The sequence below is a fragment of the Schistocerca cancellata genome, chromosome 2 (assembly GCF_023864275.1).
Source record: "Schistocerca cancellata isolate TAMUIC-IGC-003103 chromosome 2, iqSchCanc2.1, whole genome shotgun sequence".
Classification (NCBI taxonomy): Eukaryota; Metazoa; Arthropoda; class Insecta; order Orthoptera; family Acrididae; genus Schistocerca; species Schistocerca cancellata.
In genome coordinates this window covers 288,787,965-288,802,440 of record NC_064627.1, presented here as the reverse complement: position 1 = coordinate 288,802,440, position 14,476 = coordinate 288,787,965, and the positions used below count along the sequence as shown (strand labels likewise).

Here is a 14,476-nt window from a genome sequence, read left to right as displayed (position 1 = left end):
CTTAGAACTACTTAAACATAACTAACCTAAGGACATCACACACAACACCCAGTCATCACGAGGCAGAGAAAATCCCTGACCCCGCCGGGAATCGAACCCGGGAACCCTGGCGTGGGAAGCGAGAACGCTACCGCACGACCACGAGCTGCGGACCTTTCATCTTGAATTTTAACTCCACTCTTGAACCTTTCTTTCATTTCTGTCATTGCTTCTTCGATGTGTGGAAGGAACTGCAGGGGCGAAAGACTCTTACAACCTTTTTAATCCGAGCACTACGTTCTTGGCCTTCCAGTCTTATTGTTCCCTCATGGTTCTTGTATATTGAACGTTACCCACCTTTCCCAGTAGCGTACCGTTGTTTTTCTCACAATTTGGAACATCCTGCACCACTTTACATTGGCGAACGCTTTTTCCATGTCGACAAATCCTATGAACGTGAGCTGATTTTTCTTTAGTCTCGCTTTCGTTGTCAACCTCAATGTCAGAACTGCCTCCCTGCCATCTACATACAGGGTGTATACAAATTGCAGATTTATTAGAGGAGATAAAAGAAACGCTTGTGCCATGTGACATAAATGGCCCAGCTGCTCTGTCTCCCCGCTAAGCGTCCTTAAAGGATTTGACGCTGAACTTCATTAACTTCATTTAGGCAATCCCTCACACTTGCTTTGACTGCTTTGTATGAAACATGATGACACTGGAATCTACTTACAATGCAATTACATCTTACAGCTAGTAGTGTCCACAGCACTAGTTAAACAATTACATTATTATTGTTTATCGAGAATGAGATTTTCACTCTGCAGCGGAGTGTGCGCTGATATGAAACTTCCTGGCAGATTAAAACTGTGTGCACCGACCTAGACTCGAACTCGGGACCTTTGCCTTTCGCGGGCAAGTGCTCTACCATCTGAGCTACCGAAGCACGACTCAGGCCCGGCCCCCACAGCTTTACTTCTGCCAGTATCTCGTCTCCTACCTTCCAAACTTTACAGAAGCTCTCCTGCGAACCTTGCAGAACTAGCACTCCTGAAAGAAAGGATACTGCGGAGACATGGCTTAGCCACAGCCTGGGGGATGTTTCCAGAATGAGATTTTCACTCTGCAGCGGAGTGTGCGCTGATATGAAACTTCCTGGCAGATTAAAACTGTGTGCCGGACCGAGACTAGAACTCGGGACCCTTGCCTTTCGCGGGAAAGTGCTCTACAATCTGAGCTACCGAAGCACGACTCACGCCCGGCCCTCACAGCTTCCTTGCCCGCGAAAGGCAAAGGTCCCGAGTTCGAGTCTCGGTCGGTGCGCACAGTTTTAATCTGCCAGGAAGTTTCATTATTGTTTATGTTGTATTTTGTTTACACAAAAGTTTCTAGTGATGTTTACAGGTTCTTGATGGATGATTACACACTAAATGAGTTAATTGACTGTATGGAGAATGATACTCAGGCAGGCGCTACAGTATCACGTCACATTGACCGACTGACGGAAGACAGGTACGTCCAGTAGTGTGCGAACAGTTCAGTTTGAGGAAGCCGTGTTACAGCGAACTGAGGGCAACCCAGCGCCAGCCAGGGAACTGAACTCCAACGCCAGTGCAACATGTGAAACGTCTTACACGAGACTTGCGTGAACCCATTGAAGCATCGGAAGGTACAACACCTATCAGCTGATGATTTTCCCCAGAGCTTGGGATTCCGTCAGTAGTATCTACACCAAATTGTAAACGTCTCTGACTTTCAAACGTGTGTCTTGTTACTGAAGAGGCTGCCTTCATAAGGGAAGGAAAATTCAACAGCCACAAGGACCATGTCTGAGAGTTGGAAAATTCTAAGACAATTTGTGTGTTCTATCTTCAATAGATTTACCATAAATGTGTGCGCTGGTACCGTTCACGACGGCGTAATTGGGTCGTATCTTCTGCCCAACAAGGTCTATGAGGGAAACTGTCTTGACGAAGTACAGTCGGAGACGCTGGAGAGTGTCCCGCCAGCAGCCAGGCAACGATTGTAGTTCCGTCATGACGGGGCTCCACCACAGGTTGCCGTTGATGTCAGAGAACATTTATACAATGTTTATCCCAGTTGTTGGATTGGGAGGTGTGGGCGAGTACCGTGGCCGCCAGTTTCTCTCGATCTCACTTCTGTGGATTTCTTTTTGGGGGGAGACACCCTGATAAACACCACTGAAAAACTGTTTGTCCGTTTGGCTGAAATTGCAGCCTTTACAAGTGAAACACCTGATTGTTTTGATCGTGTTAGACTACCATTATCCATGCCACTTGTGCATTAAAGTAAACGGACAACATTTTCAGCAACATCTCTAAAACAATATTCCTCATCCTGTATGCTTCAACACCTACAGTCACTCAATGGCGCTACTTTTCCGCACAGTACAGCGTTATTAGCATATAGTCGCAGATTGCTGCTTACCCTAGTCGTGAGATTGCCTATATATAGAATAAAAGGGATCCTATTACACTTCCCTCAGGCTTTCCTGACGATACTTTTGTCTCTCAGTCCAGAACAACGTACTAGGTTCCATTACTTACAACGTCTTCGAGTTACTCACACATCTGAGAACCTATACCTTATGCTCGGATCTCTGTCAACAGCCTGCAGTGTAGCGCTGTGACAAAGGCTTCCTAGAAATCCAGAAATTTGGAATCTACCTGCTGCCCTCCATCCGTAGCTCACGGAATATCGTGCGAGTAGAGGACAAACTGTCTCACGAGCGAATATTTCTATTATCCGTGCTCATTTGTTGACAGAAGCTTTTCTGTTTGAAGTTAATGTTAATTTAATATTTTTGAACTTAGAATTTGCTCAAGAATTCTGTAGCAAAGCGACGTTAAGAACGCTGGTCCGTGATTTTGTGGGTCCATTCTTTTACAATTCTTACACACGGGAGGCGGCTGCGCCTTTTTCCAGTCGCTTTATATGTTGCGTTGAGCGAGAGACTCACAGTAAATGCACAAGCTAAGTATGAGGCGGACGCTGTAAACTTACTTTTTCGTGTCCGGAAACTACAATTTGTTTGCCCAGTATTGGGCAATGTCCAATGCTTCTTCTTTAGCCAGCCATAGATCGTCGAGGGTGCATCTGTGGGGCCAGGCAGGGCATTGTAGGAGATGTTCCATGTCCTGTCGAATGCCGCAGTCGCATTTGTCGTCATTTTCGTCCAACAAACCCCATTTGATCAGATTAGATTTCACAGGAGCCACCCCAGTTCTGATGCGGTTAAGCATTCTCCAGGTTTTCCAATCACCAGAAACGCCGCTTGGTGGGTCCTCTCTTAGTGGATAGTAGATGGGGGGCTCATCTAAGGCGCAACTTAGGAAACGGCGTCTGGATTTGAGTCTGCTGGGGCCACACGCTAGGCCAAATATTGAGTGACGGGCAACAAAGGTTTGTTTTAGCTTCTCGGTATGTTCATGGGCTTTCCTACGTGAGTCAGGGTTTGTGAAACCTGCGGCCCTGTGAAGATTTTCTATGGGGGTTGGTTTCATGCAGCCTGTCACTATCCTGCATGTCTCATTCAAGCTAATATCTACCTTTTTTGCGTGGGCGGATTTGCACCATACCGGGCAGGCATGTTCAGCAGTTGAGAAGCACAAAGCTTCGGCTGAAGTTCTGACGCGGTAGGTTTGGCTCCCCACTTGCTATTGGACAGCTTTCTTATTAGGGAATTTCGTGCTTCTACTTTTTTGCGTGTTTTTTCGCAATGATATTTGTATGTCAATGTTCTGTCCAGCACGACGCCAAGGTAGGTGGGAGTATCTGTGTGTTCTAGTAATGTCCCATCCCAGGTAACATTGAGCCTGTACTTTGCCTGCCTCGAGTTCAGATGGAATGCACTCACTTGTGTTTTAGAGGGATTGGGTTTTAGAGAATTCTTCTTGTAGTAGGTTGACATTGTAGAAAGGGCGGTTTCTAGTTTCTCCTCGATGGCTTCAAACCTGTTGCCTTGAACTGTTACTGCCAGGTCGTCTGCATATACAAAAGTTTTGGTTCTGTCTGGAGTTGGTTGGTCATTTGTATATATGTTGAATAGGATTGGCGCCAACACGCTCCCTTGGGCGAGCCCATTTTTCTGATTCCGCCATCGACTCTTTTTCCCCTCAAGCATTACGAAGAACTGTCTATTTTGGAGCAGGGATTCGATTATCTTGACTAGGTGGTAGTCTTTCAGGGTCTCGTAGGTTTTATGCAGTAGTGTCCGGTGATCTACTGTATCATAGGCGGAACTTGGTCGACTAGTGCCAGCCCTGTGATTAGTTTATTCTCAAACCCATCCTCGATATGTTCCGTCAATGCCAGAATTTGACTGGTACAGGACTTTCCCGGTCTAAAACCTGCTTGGTGTGGAATTAGCTTCGAGTCAACAATCTTCTCTATTCTGTTGAGGATCAATCTTTCATAGAGCTTAAACAGGTGGCAGAGAAGGGTTATGGGTCGATAGCTCTTCGGAGACTCTGGGTCCTTCCCGTGTTTAAGGAGAGCCACCACTTTTGACTTCCTCCACAGTTTCGGGATTTGAAAGGTTTCACAGCACACGTTAAAAAGTCCAAGTATCCAGTCCCTGGCGCCAAGGCCGAAGTTTTTAATCTGTTCCACGCAAATATCATCAAATTCAGCGGATTTCCCATTCTTCATGGTATTTATGCCATTGTTCAACTCTCTCATGGAAAATGGTTTCTGGAAGTTGATGTTTTCCGTTGGCAGTAGGCATGTGATTTTAGTTTTCTTACGTTTGGAGTTGGATTTGCCGTTTAGAAGGAGTTGGTTGACCACCTGGTTTGGAGTTACGTTGGCCAGGGCCTTGCTTAGTCTTGGGTCACCATCCAGTTTCTTAATCAGGTTCCAGGCTATTTTCCTACTGTGGGACATATCCATTCTTTCTAGGGTTGCTCTCCACTTCTTCTCGCATGCCTCGCTGAGGGCTGACATTAAAGCTGTGCCGCAGGTGATGGTTTCGTTGCTGAATGGGTCTTCCACTAACAATACTTGATACTTCTCCAGGATGTCCTTTGAGGCATTTGAGAGCCCTGGGATATAGTGTGGTCTGCAGCCCCTAGGAATATAGCGTCTGGATACCTTTCGCAAAGTCTCAACAAAGATAGGATAATTATTTGGTGTTGGGGTCAGACTGGCTAATTCCTCATCCAGCGCTTGGGAATATTCTGACCACCTAGCCTTTTTAAAGTTGAATCTCCTACAGAAAGTTATTTTGGTTGTTTTGATTGATGTGTAGACTTGGATTCCAATAGGTCGATGTTGTGTCTTTGGGATTGCATCATATACTCTTTTGCAGCAGGTGTCGTAGATGCTCCAGCTGACGAAGCAAATATCAGGATTGTAACCTCGCTTCCAAATTTTGCTGTTGAAGGAGCAGGGGAGGTTGGGGTCGTGGAGAAGTGAGAGGTTATTTGCCTCAGCCCATTGTTCTAGCAGCTGACCATTGGCATCTGTCTCGTCGTAGCCCCAGGTGGTGCTGTGGCTGTTAAAGTCGCCCACAACGAAGTGAGTCCTTTGGTTGTTGAAGCTTTCTGGCGTTGAAATGTGTAAGTTCTGGCCGGGGGGTTTACATACGGAGCATATTGTAAATGATCCACTCTCTATGGCTAACACTTCAGTGTTGTTGGTGGTTGTCTTACTCGTGTAAGAGCGCAGCATCTCGTGTCTGGTAAATATTGCGTTCCCATACCTTCTGTGAGGTGCTTCTACTGCCAAGCGCATTCCTTTGATATTGGGTCTGTTTGCTGTTTCATCTCTATGCGTTTCCTGCAGGCACAGTACGTCCCACTTTTCTGATTGGCATAGTTGCGATATTACATCCTCTTTATTCTTGGTGATTCCCTCGGCGTTCAGGCTGACGATCGTCAGGGTTAGCCCTGAAGAGGACCTGTTTTTGTTTTTGGCTTTTGATTGCATTGGTTTCCGGTGGTGGAAGGTTTGGCCGTTGTCCGATTGGGCAACGTTTCCGTGGAGCACCGGCAGTTTACTTTCTTCTATGTAGCATGTAAGTAAAATGCACACGTGGAGGCACCTTCCTTGCTCCCCGGACGCTGTAAAACTGGATTCCAAGTGGACATCGGAACTTATTTTCAGCTGCTTTACAACGCCAGGGATCCCTATTTCTATGGCCTCTGCGTGAATGATTTTTTTAAACCCAAAATTTAGAACTTCCCCTTTTTTCGTTGTCTTCTATTGCTACACCAGACTGTCTACCAGTGAGAGAATAGAAGCCTCCTACCCGCTTAGTGATTCTACGTAAGACGAGAATTTTCTACGACTGTCAGCTAGACGTTTCTCTAAGGTATGACAGTGGAATTTGTCTTATAGTTTGAGCATCTATCTTTTTGTAGACGCACTAATTTCTACTAACTTTTGCCCTCCGAAATTTTGATGGTTCTTTATTTAAAAAAAAATGGTTCAAATGGCTCTGAGCACTACAGGACTTAACTTCTGAGGTCATCAGTCCCCTAGAACTTAGAACTAACTAACCTAAGGACACCACACACATCCATGTCCGAGGCAGGATTGTAACCTGCGACCGCAGCCGTCTCGCGGTTCCAGACTGTAGCGTCTAGAACCACACGGCCACTCCGGCCGGCTTTCTTTTTCTTTTTTTCTTTTTAAATCGAGAGTGCAACAATCTTTATTATCTCAGGATTTTCTGAATTTTGTTGATAAACCGCGGCAAGTCTTATCCCATCCTTAATTCACTTACTCCACACCTAAGTTCTCCACAGCGCGTTTTACAGTCAGTTTAAACTTTGATCACTATTCCTTTACGGCCATGACACAGGAACTAAGTGCCGCCCATTCATTGTCTAAGTATGATGTTAACAACTGCTTATCTATTCTTTCGAGCATAAAAACTCGCCTGGCTTTTGCAAAACGCTGTAGAAAGAGAACCACTGCTCAGGACAGCATATTACTGACGCAGGGAAAAATGTCACGGAAGAAAAAAAAATTAAAGAAAACTTCACCAATAGATGGCGCTGCAAGTGTCTTAACGTAAATGGGGTTGGTTACAAATGACAGATGAATTGCTGTGATTTGATTTGCACACTACATCGTCCATACTGTTAAATATGCACGTCTGCACAAGTTCGGCAGTCAACAACTGTGGCAATGTTACATAGGTAAGCCCATCCATCGCGGCAAGGTCGTACCACATCGAATGGGGAAAATCGGTTTTAAATTGTCCTGAGGCCAAAAACAGCATAAAAAGCACAATGACATCGGTTCTTAATAGTCCTGGGGCCAAAAACAGCATAAGAAACAGCAATGATATCGGTTTCTAATTGTTCTGGGTCAGGCGCAAGACTTTTCAGTGCGCTGTCAACCATTTTCTGCCACAAGTTGATACTGGGAAATAGGATGTTCCACAGCAGATCAGTGTGTCTCAGGGCTGACGCTCAGAATGCGTTGCGCAGTACATGTCTTCAATTCAGCTACGTTCGTAACTGGAGCATGGAATACATCATCTTTCAGATAACCCCACAGCCAGAAGTCACACCAATTAATATCAGGTGATCTGGACAGCCAGGCTGCGGGGAAATATTGGCTGCTAATTCTAGCGATTCCGTAATACCTCTGCAGCAGCCGCTTCACTGGCTGTGCAATGTGCAGAGGTGCGCCATTCTTGCATACAAGTGATCCTACCCGTATATCCAGGCTGCTGATGAGTTAGAATGACGTTGGTGCGCATAAGGCCCTCACAGCGTTCACCAGTAACGGTACAGATAACAGGACCCGCAGGACTCATCTCCTCGAAAAAATACGGTTCTACTATAAACTATACCGTCAACCCACACCAAACAGTCACCTTCGCAGAACCATGTCGGTACTGGATGATGTGCGTGTGGATTTTCCGTTTCCCTTATTCTGGAATACTGTCTATTGACATGTCCTTGTAGAGAAAAATGGGCTTCATCTGTCCACAGAATGCTCCATGGCCGTTAGTTGTCCACTTCCATGCGAACAAGAACTACCAGAAAAAACGTTTGGACCGATGACCTCGCTGTCTGGTCTCCTTCCCCAAACAACCAACCAACCAACAAACGTTTGTCTTGCTAGCAGGTCAGCAGCAAGCAATTCCTGAACATGGGTGATTTTGTATGGACAGCAATGCAGGGTGTTTCGTAGGATTTTATGCACCGTGCTCACAGGCATCTCCAACGTTCGGGCAATACCCTGTGCCCAGGATGTTTGCACACTATTGTTCAAACCCTCCTGCAATGCTGTACCCATATCTCCAACAGACGTCGGATCAACTGCTTTTCTGACTCTGCCATATTACACTCTAAAAGAAGTTGTCTTTTCGAATTTTTGTAATAATTTTCTCCAGACCCTTACCAGGCATGGGAACAATGCCTCTTTTCATACCCTTAAGTGTCCGGAACTTTCATAGGGCTACTGGTCCACAGTCACCGTTCTAGTTCTATACCAGCAGCGAGCGATCCTTCATGGAGACTGTCATGTTGAGGGTCTCGGACGTAAACTGAGAAACAGCCGTGTGCTGTGCGTCTGTTGGTGTGTATATTCTGATACTTGCACATTTTCGTTACTTTTTTATAATTATTTCATGACGTTTCCCCCTGCGTCAATAATATGTTGTTCAAATTGGATGTCATTCTGAGCAATGGTTCTGATTCTACAGTGTTTTGAAATTGGATCCCCTTTGAGGTACCTATGGTAGCACATATAAGGTATTAATTGTAAAAAAAAGTACTGAAAAGGGAAAATATATTTTCCAAATACTAAACCAATACGATGTGTTGCAGGGAGACAGTGGAGGGCCGATGACGTGTGGTGGTGCGGTGACGGGGCTGGTGTCCTGGGGTGACGAGGTGTGCGGCATCCCCCACTACCCTGGGGTCTACACCGACGTGGCCACCTACTCTGACTGGATCGCCGACACGCTCGCTGCCAGCTACGCCGAGATATCTCTCAAGAAATTGCAACAGTAGCTGCCTGCAGCACTGACCTTCCACATCTCGTTCAAAAGTAACACACGTGTTCCATGGAATTTGTAACCGAGCTTACAGGTTATTGTCAATCAAAATTTCCCATCCATAATAATATAACAATAAAGGCACATACATCGACAATGTTTTTATTCGTTTTAAAACTTTATTTTATCATCCTTATGATTTAGCAGCCTATGACCAGCCAAAATCAACCATTGTAATAAATTCGTTTGGTCTTCAGTTCCTTTCTTGGTTTCCAAAAACACTTCGTTATCTCACTTTGTTTACTTCTTTGTCTCCCAGTAGTGTACTTGATTTTGCTTCTGGAAATTCCTGAAATTTTGATTCAAATTTCTCAAAAATCACATTAATGTGGAAGTGACACACGTACACTTAATAGCTAGTCATCTGCTTTACTCTATATACACATAAACGAACATAAACAAGAACACTTTTACAAACACTATAGTTAGGGTGACCATACGTCCCGATTAAACGGGATTGTCCTGTTTTTTGAGGCTCAAAAATTTGTCCCGACTTTTTTTTTTTTTTAACAGGCGATTTGTCCCTATTTTCAAGGATTATTTTCAGACACTTACAAAATGGTTAAAATATTTTCTGAGTGTCGATTTTATAAACTATCAATTGAAACTGACATTCCGTACGTTGGTACCCCCTGACAATATACAGCTTAAGCACTATAATTGTTGCGTACTCTTATTTTCTTTGCTTTTGCTTGCCATTGTTGTCAGCACTCAGTATCAGTTTCGTGAAGTGCTAGCACGTCGTGGCGACGCCGAAACGAAAATCAAAGTTTTCGGAAGAGCTTCAGAGGAAATTTCCTTGCTTCACTGCTACAGACAATGACTGTTCAGCAAAATGTAACGTATGTAGCTGTGCTGTTTCCGTGTCTCATGGTGGTGCTGCAGATCTCAAGCATCATATGGAATCAAGAAAAGCACAGGAAGAATCTTCGATCGGCAGGTTCCTCGCAAAAAATGACGCGATATTTTGTAACTTCAAATACACAGTAACAGAAAAACGTAGCTGCAGCAGAAGCAACCCTGCCATTCCACGTTGTTAAACACCACCAAAGCTATCGTTCTAATGACTGCAGTGTTCAACTAAACAAAATTTTTTTTTCTGATTCTAAGATTGCAGAAAATGTTTCGTGTGGAAGAACAAAGTGTGAAGCAAATATGAAACTTCCTGGCAGATTAAAACCCTGTGCCCGACCGAGACTCGAACTCAGGACCTTTGCCTTTCGCGGGCAAGTGCTCTACCATCTTTTTTTTCACCAAAAACAGTAACAAAAACGGCTACAATGAAATGACATAAATAAGGTGACAGATAATTGCAGTCATAAATTACAGCATTCAAAAAATGAGTCTTTAGCAGTAGCACAATTTAGCACCTTCACTGTCACCTTCAACTGGTGGCAGATCAGCATGCACATTTTCTTCTTCTGCAGCCGGTTCCTCATCATCATTTCCCAGAGCCAAATTAATCATTCAGTAAATCCTTGATATGTGTTCCTTCCAGGGTAAATTACATGGACAGAAGAGAAGTCTCGAACAGCGACATCGCAAAATATTTCACTGCCTTGTTATTTTTGTCAGTTCCAGCCTTCTAAACGCATCTATAGGGAGTTCAAGATCTTCCTTTATATCAGACACCAGATGTTTCTCGCCATATTCTTGTATCTGCTGTACTACTGATTTATTTTTCATGTGTGACTTGCAGGTGAGGTTAGGGTCGGGAACGTGCCCCAATCCATTCCCTCTCTACTAGGAATCCAGTTCCTAACCTATACCCATTCGGTTGAAGACAATTCGGAGCATGTTACCATATTTCTTATTGTGATTCTGATATTTGAGTATTTTCTCGAATTCATTTTCCATATACATCTTGTATTCAATATGTTCATCGCTCCCAATATTGTTAAAAACATAACTTGTATATTTGCCCATTAACCAAATCGCTGCGTTATTTTTTGCCTGAGGGTAGTAACTTTCCTCTGGTCTGAAGAAAATGTTAGTCGGTACATTGTTTGCTGAAGTTCTTGTTATTTGAGCAATTTTCTCCCTGGTCCACCTCCAGTTGATAATCCGATCTCCACAAGTGTAACGATGAGGCACACTATCAATGAGGTTGCATTTGCTGCAGAGGTTTGTGTCACTTAAACCGATGGCAAAGAGACGCTCATTAGTGCTGATGATGTTATTGACTACCTTGTACCACGCTGTTCTCACGTCAGACGAAAGAACATCACTACTGATGTTTTTCCAGACCACATTCCATGCTATTCCAGCATATTTGGTTTCTATGTTATTTTTCCTTTCATGTTTCTGTCTTTCAGCTAAAATCGCCTTTGCTGTAACGTTTTTGGAGTTTAAAACCTTTTTGCTGAGATAACTTAGTTCAAGATAATACTCCCTAATGTGTTTCAGCTTAAAACTTATTTTTTGTACATTTATCGGCGGCTCTACACTTTCTGGCCTGACAATATCGTATAGTTTTACTGTAATGCACCCTGGATCATCACACATTATGCTCCATGTTCGTTTGACATACAATGCCATCGCTTTAGACTTGATGTCGGTTAGACCCATTCCTCCATTGCTTGGATCCAAAACTGCTGTCTTCACCGGCACTCGAAACAATTCCCCTTTCGACAAGAACTTTGCTAAGGTGGACATGATCGTCTTCGCCACCATTGATGGAATGGGGACAACCTGTGCTATGTAGTAAGCCTTGGATAAAATATACGTGTTGATAAACAGTATTCTCTGGAACTGGTCTAGGCTACGTTGACAGTTTTCAATCAAAGATCCCTTGATTTTTCTTGCCACCTACCGCCAATTTATTGCTATCAGTTTTAAAAGGGACGTTGTCAATGCCATTCCAAGAGCTTTGTGTTCATTAACATGGTTCGCCCACTCAATGCGTAAGTTAGCAAGCCGCTTTATATTTAGAAATTTACTTTTATTTTCATTTACCCTCGCACCTGATGCGGAACAGTATTTTGCAAGTATCATCTCTAGTTGTGTCACATCTGTTTGGTCTCTGATGATTACACCTACATCGTCCGCGTAAGCACCTACCACGGTCTTTGTTCCTTGAATGGTAATGCCTGTCAGCCTGTGCTGTAGCTGTCTCAAGAAAGGTTCCAGCGATATAATGAACAGGAGCATGGATAAGGGGCTTCCTTGGGTAACACCCATTTTTATTTCAATTTTTTTTTGTCAGTTGACAGTTAACGGAGATTTGTGCAGTAACACCCATTGCCATGTTCTTGATGATGTCAATGGTTTTTGGCAGGAAGTCCATTCGGCGCATTATCTCTATCAGGTATTTGTGATTAATTTGATCAAATGCCTTGTGGAAGTCTATGAAAAGCAGTCCACATTTTATGTTACTTGCCTGCGCTAGCACAATGACATCGCGATACAAAGTCGCAGTTAGTAAAATCGTTCTTCTAAAAGCACAAGTCTGCTGTTGGCCTATGATGTCAGCAGTGCATGGTGTAAAGCGCTTGTTAATTACTCGAGCTATAATTTTATAATCTGAATTTAAAAGCGAAATCGGCCGTAGGTTGTTTATTTTTTTTTTGCAACCCATCTGAGCTACCGAAGCACGACTCACGCCCGGTACTCACAGCTTTTACTTCTGCCAGTACCTCGTCTCCTACCTTCCAAACTTTACAGAAGCTCTCCTGCGAACCTTGCAGAGCTAGCACTCCTGAAAGAAAGGATATTGCGGAGACATGGCTTAGCCACAGCCTGGGGGATGTTTCCAGAATGAGATTTTCACTCTGCAGCGGAGTGTGCGCTGATATGAAACTTCCTGGCAGATTAAAACTGTGTGCCCGATCGAGACTCGAACTCGAGACCTTTGCCTTTCGCGGGCAAGTGCTCTACCATCTGAGTACTGGGCGTGAGTCGTGCTTCGGTAGCTCAGATGGTAGAGCACTTGCCCGCGAAAGGCAAAGGTCCCGAGTTCGAGTCTCGGTCGGGCACACAGTTTTAATCTGCCAGGAAGTTTCATATCAGCGCACACTCCGCTGCAGAGTGAAAATCTCATTCTGGAAAGTGTGAAGCAGTTATCAACAATGTTACAGCTCCACATTCCGAGAAACAGGTAACAGCTGCTGTAAACAGTGCAAAATACTTTTCAATATCTACTGATGCTAGCAACCATAGGCATCAGAAAATTTTTCCTGTGATAGTTCAGTATTTTTCTGTAAGTGAGGGTGAACTGCAGACGAAATTGCTTGATCTTGACGATTTGCAGAACGAAAAGTCGGAAACAATTTCCAATTATCTATCTCACGTTATACAGTCATTCAGTATCATCTCAAAGTGTGTTGCATTTGGTGCAGACAATACTAACTGTAATTTGGGGGGGGGGGGGGTGGGAGGGGGGGGTTAATGAATAAAGAGGGTAATAATGTTTTCACACATCTGAAAGAAAATTGAAAAAACTGTAACATTGTTGGCATAGGTTGTCCAGCACATGTTGATAACACACTTCAAAGTGCTTGCAATGTTTTACCTGTTGACATTGACTGCATTGTCATGAAGTTGTACAACCATTTTCATATTTTTTTTCTATTCATGTCGCAGAACTCACTGAATTCTGTGAATTTGTTGGTGTCACTTACAAAAATTTACTTTCCTTTTCCAAAACAAGGTGGCTTTCATTGTTGCCAGCCATAGAAAGGATCTTGAAAATGTATGAACCATTGAAATCTTACTTTTTGTCACAGTCTAACTCAGAGTGCCCTGCATTCTTAAAGAGTTTTTTCAGTGATGCTATAAATGAACGTTATTTAATTTTTGTACATTGACAAATGAGTGTTTTCCAACAATCCATTCTGAGCATTGAGAAACAGAATAATTCCACATGTGAAGTATTAGCACTCTTAAATAAAGCTTTGACAAGTCTAAATTCGAGGAAACATGTACATTTTGTACCACTAAGTGTAAAAAAAACTGCTGAAAGTAGACTATTTATCCTCATGGTTACAGGGAATAGCTGAGTTTTCTGTACTCTCATGGATGATGCTCACAGAACCACCAGAATGGTCAGTAGTTGAAAATATTTTAATGTGGCTAAATGAAAAGGGCATTCTAGTAAATGACAGCCTCTTATTTGATAAAATAGTTCATATACAGTCATTTGTAAAACAACAAGTGGAAACAGACAGTGAACAATGGAATCAGTTGATGGCACATGAAAAATGGTGTAGGTTTTTAGATCTTGCCAGTGTAATGAACAGTTTCAGAGAATTGCTTAATATAGCACATTACTTCTTTTCACTCCCTGCCCACAATGCAAATGTTGAAAGAGTTTTCAGCTTACTATCGTCACAGTGGACAGATGAGAGGAATAGATTTACGGTGAGGAGCGTTAGGTGTATTTTACTGACCTGTTTAAACTTCAGTAAATACGGTCGCACTGACTTCTATTCATACCTATTAGGCAAACCTGAGCTGTTG

The 14,476-nt window shown here is 43.5% G+C and overlaps 1 protein-coding gene across 1 annotated transcript in view; it reads left to right on the top strand.

Moving 5' to 3' along the window:
- The window catches only part of LOC126145179 (trypsin-like), a 40,919-nt gene extending 31,811 nt beyond the window's left edge, over positions 1 to 9,108 (top strand). Inside the window, exon 7 of the mRNA XM_049915538.1 lies at positions 8,790 to 9,108. Coding sequence (XP_049771495.1) covers positions 8,790 to 8,975 — 186 coding nt within the window. The 3' untranslated portion in view covers positions 8,976 to 9,108. The remainder of the gene's footprint in view (positions 1 to 8,789) is intronic.
- The last annotated feature ends 5,368 nt before the right edge of the window (positions 9,109 to 14,476 follow it).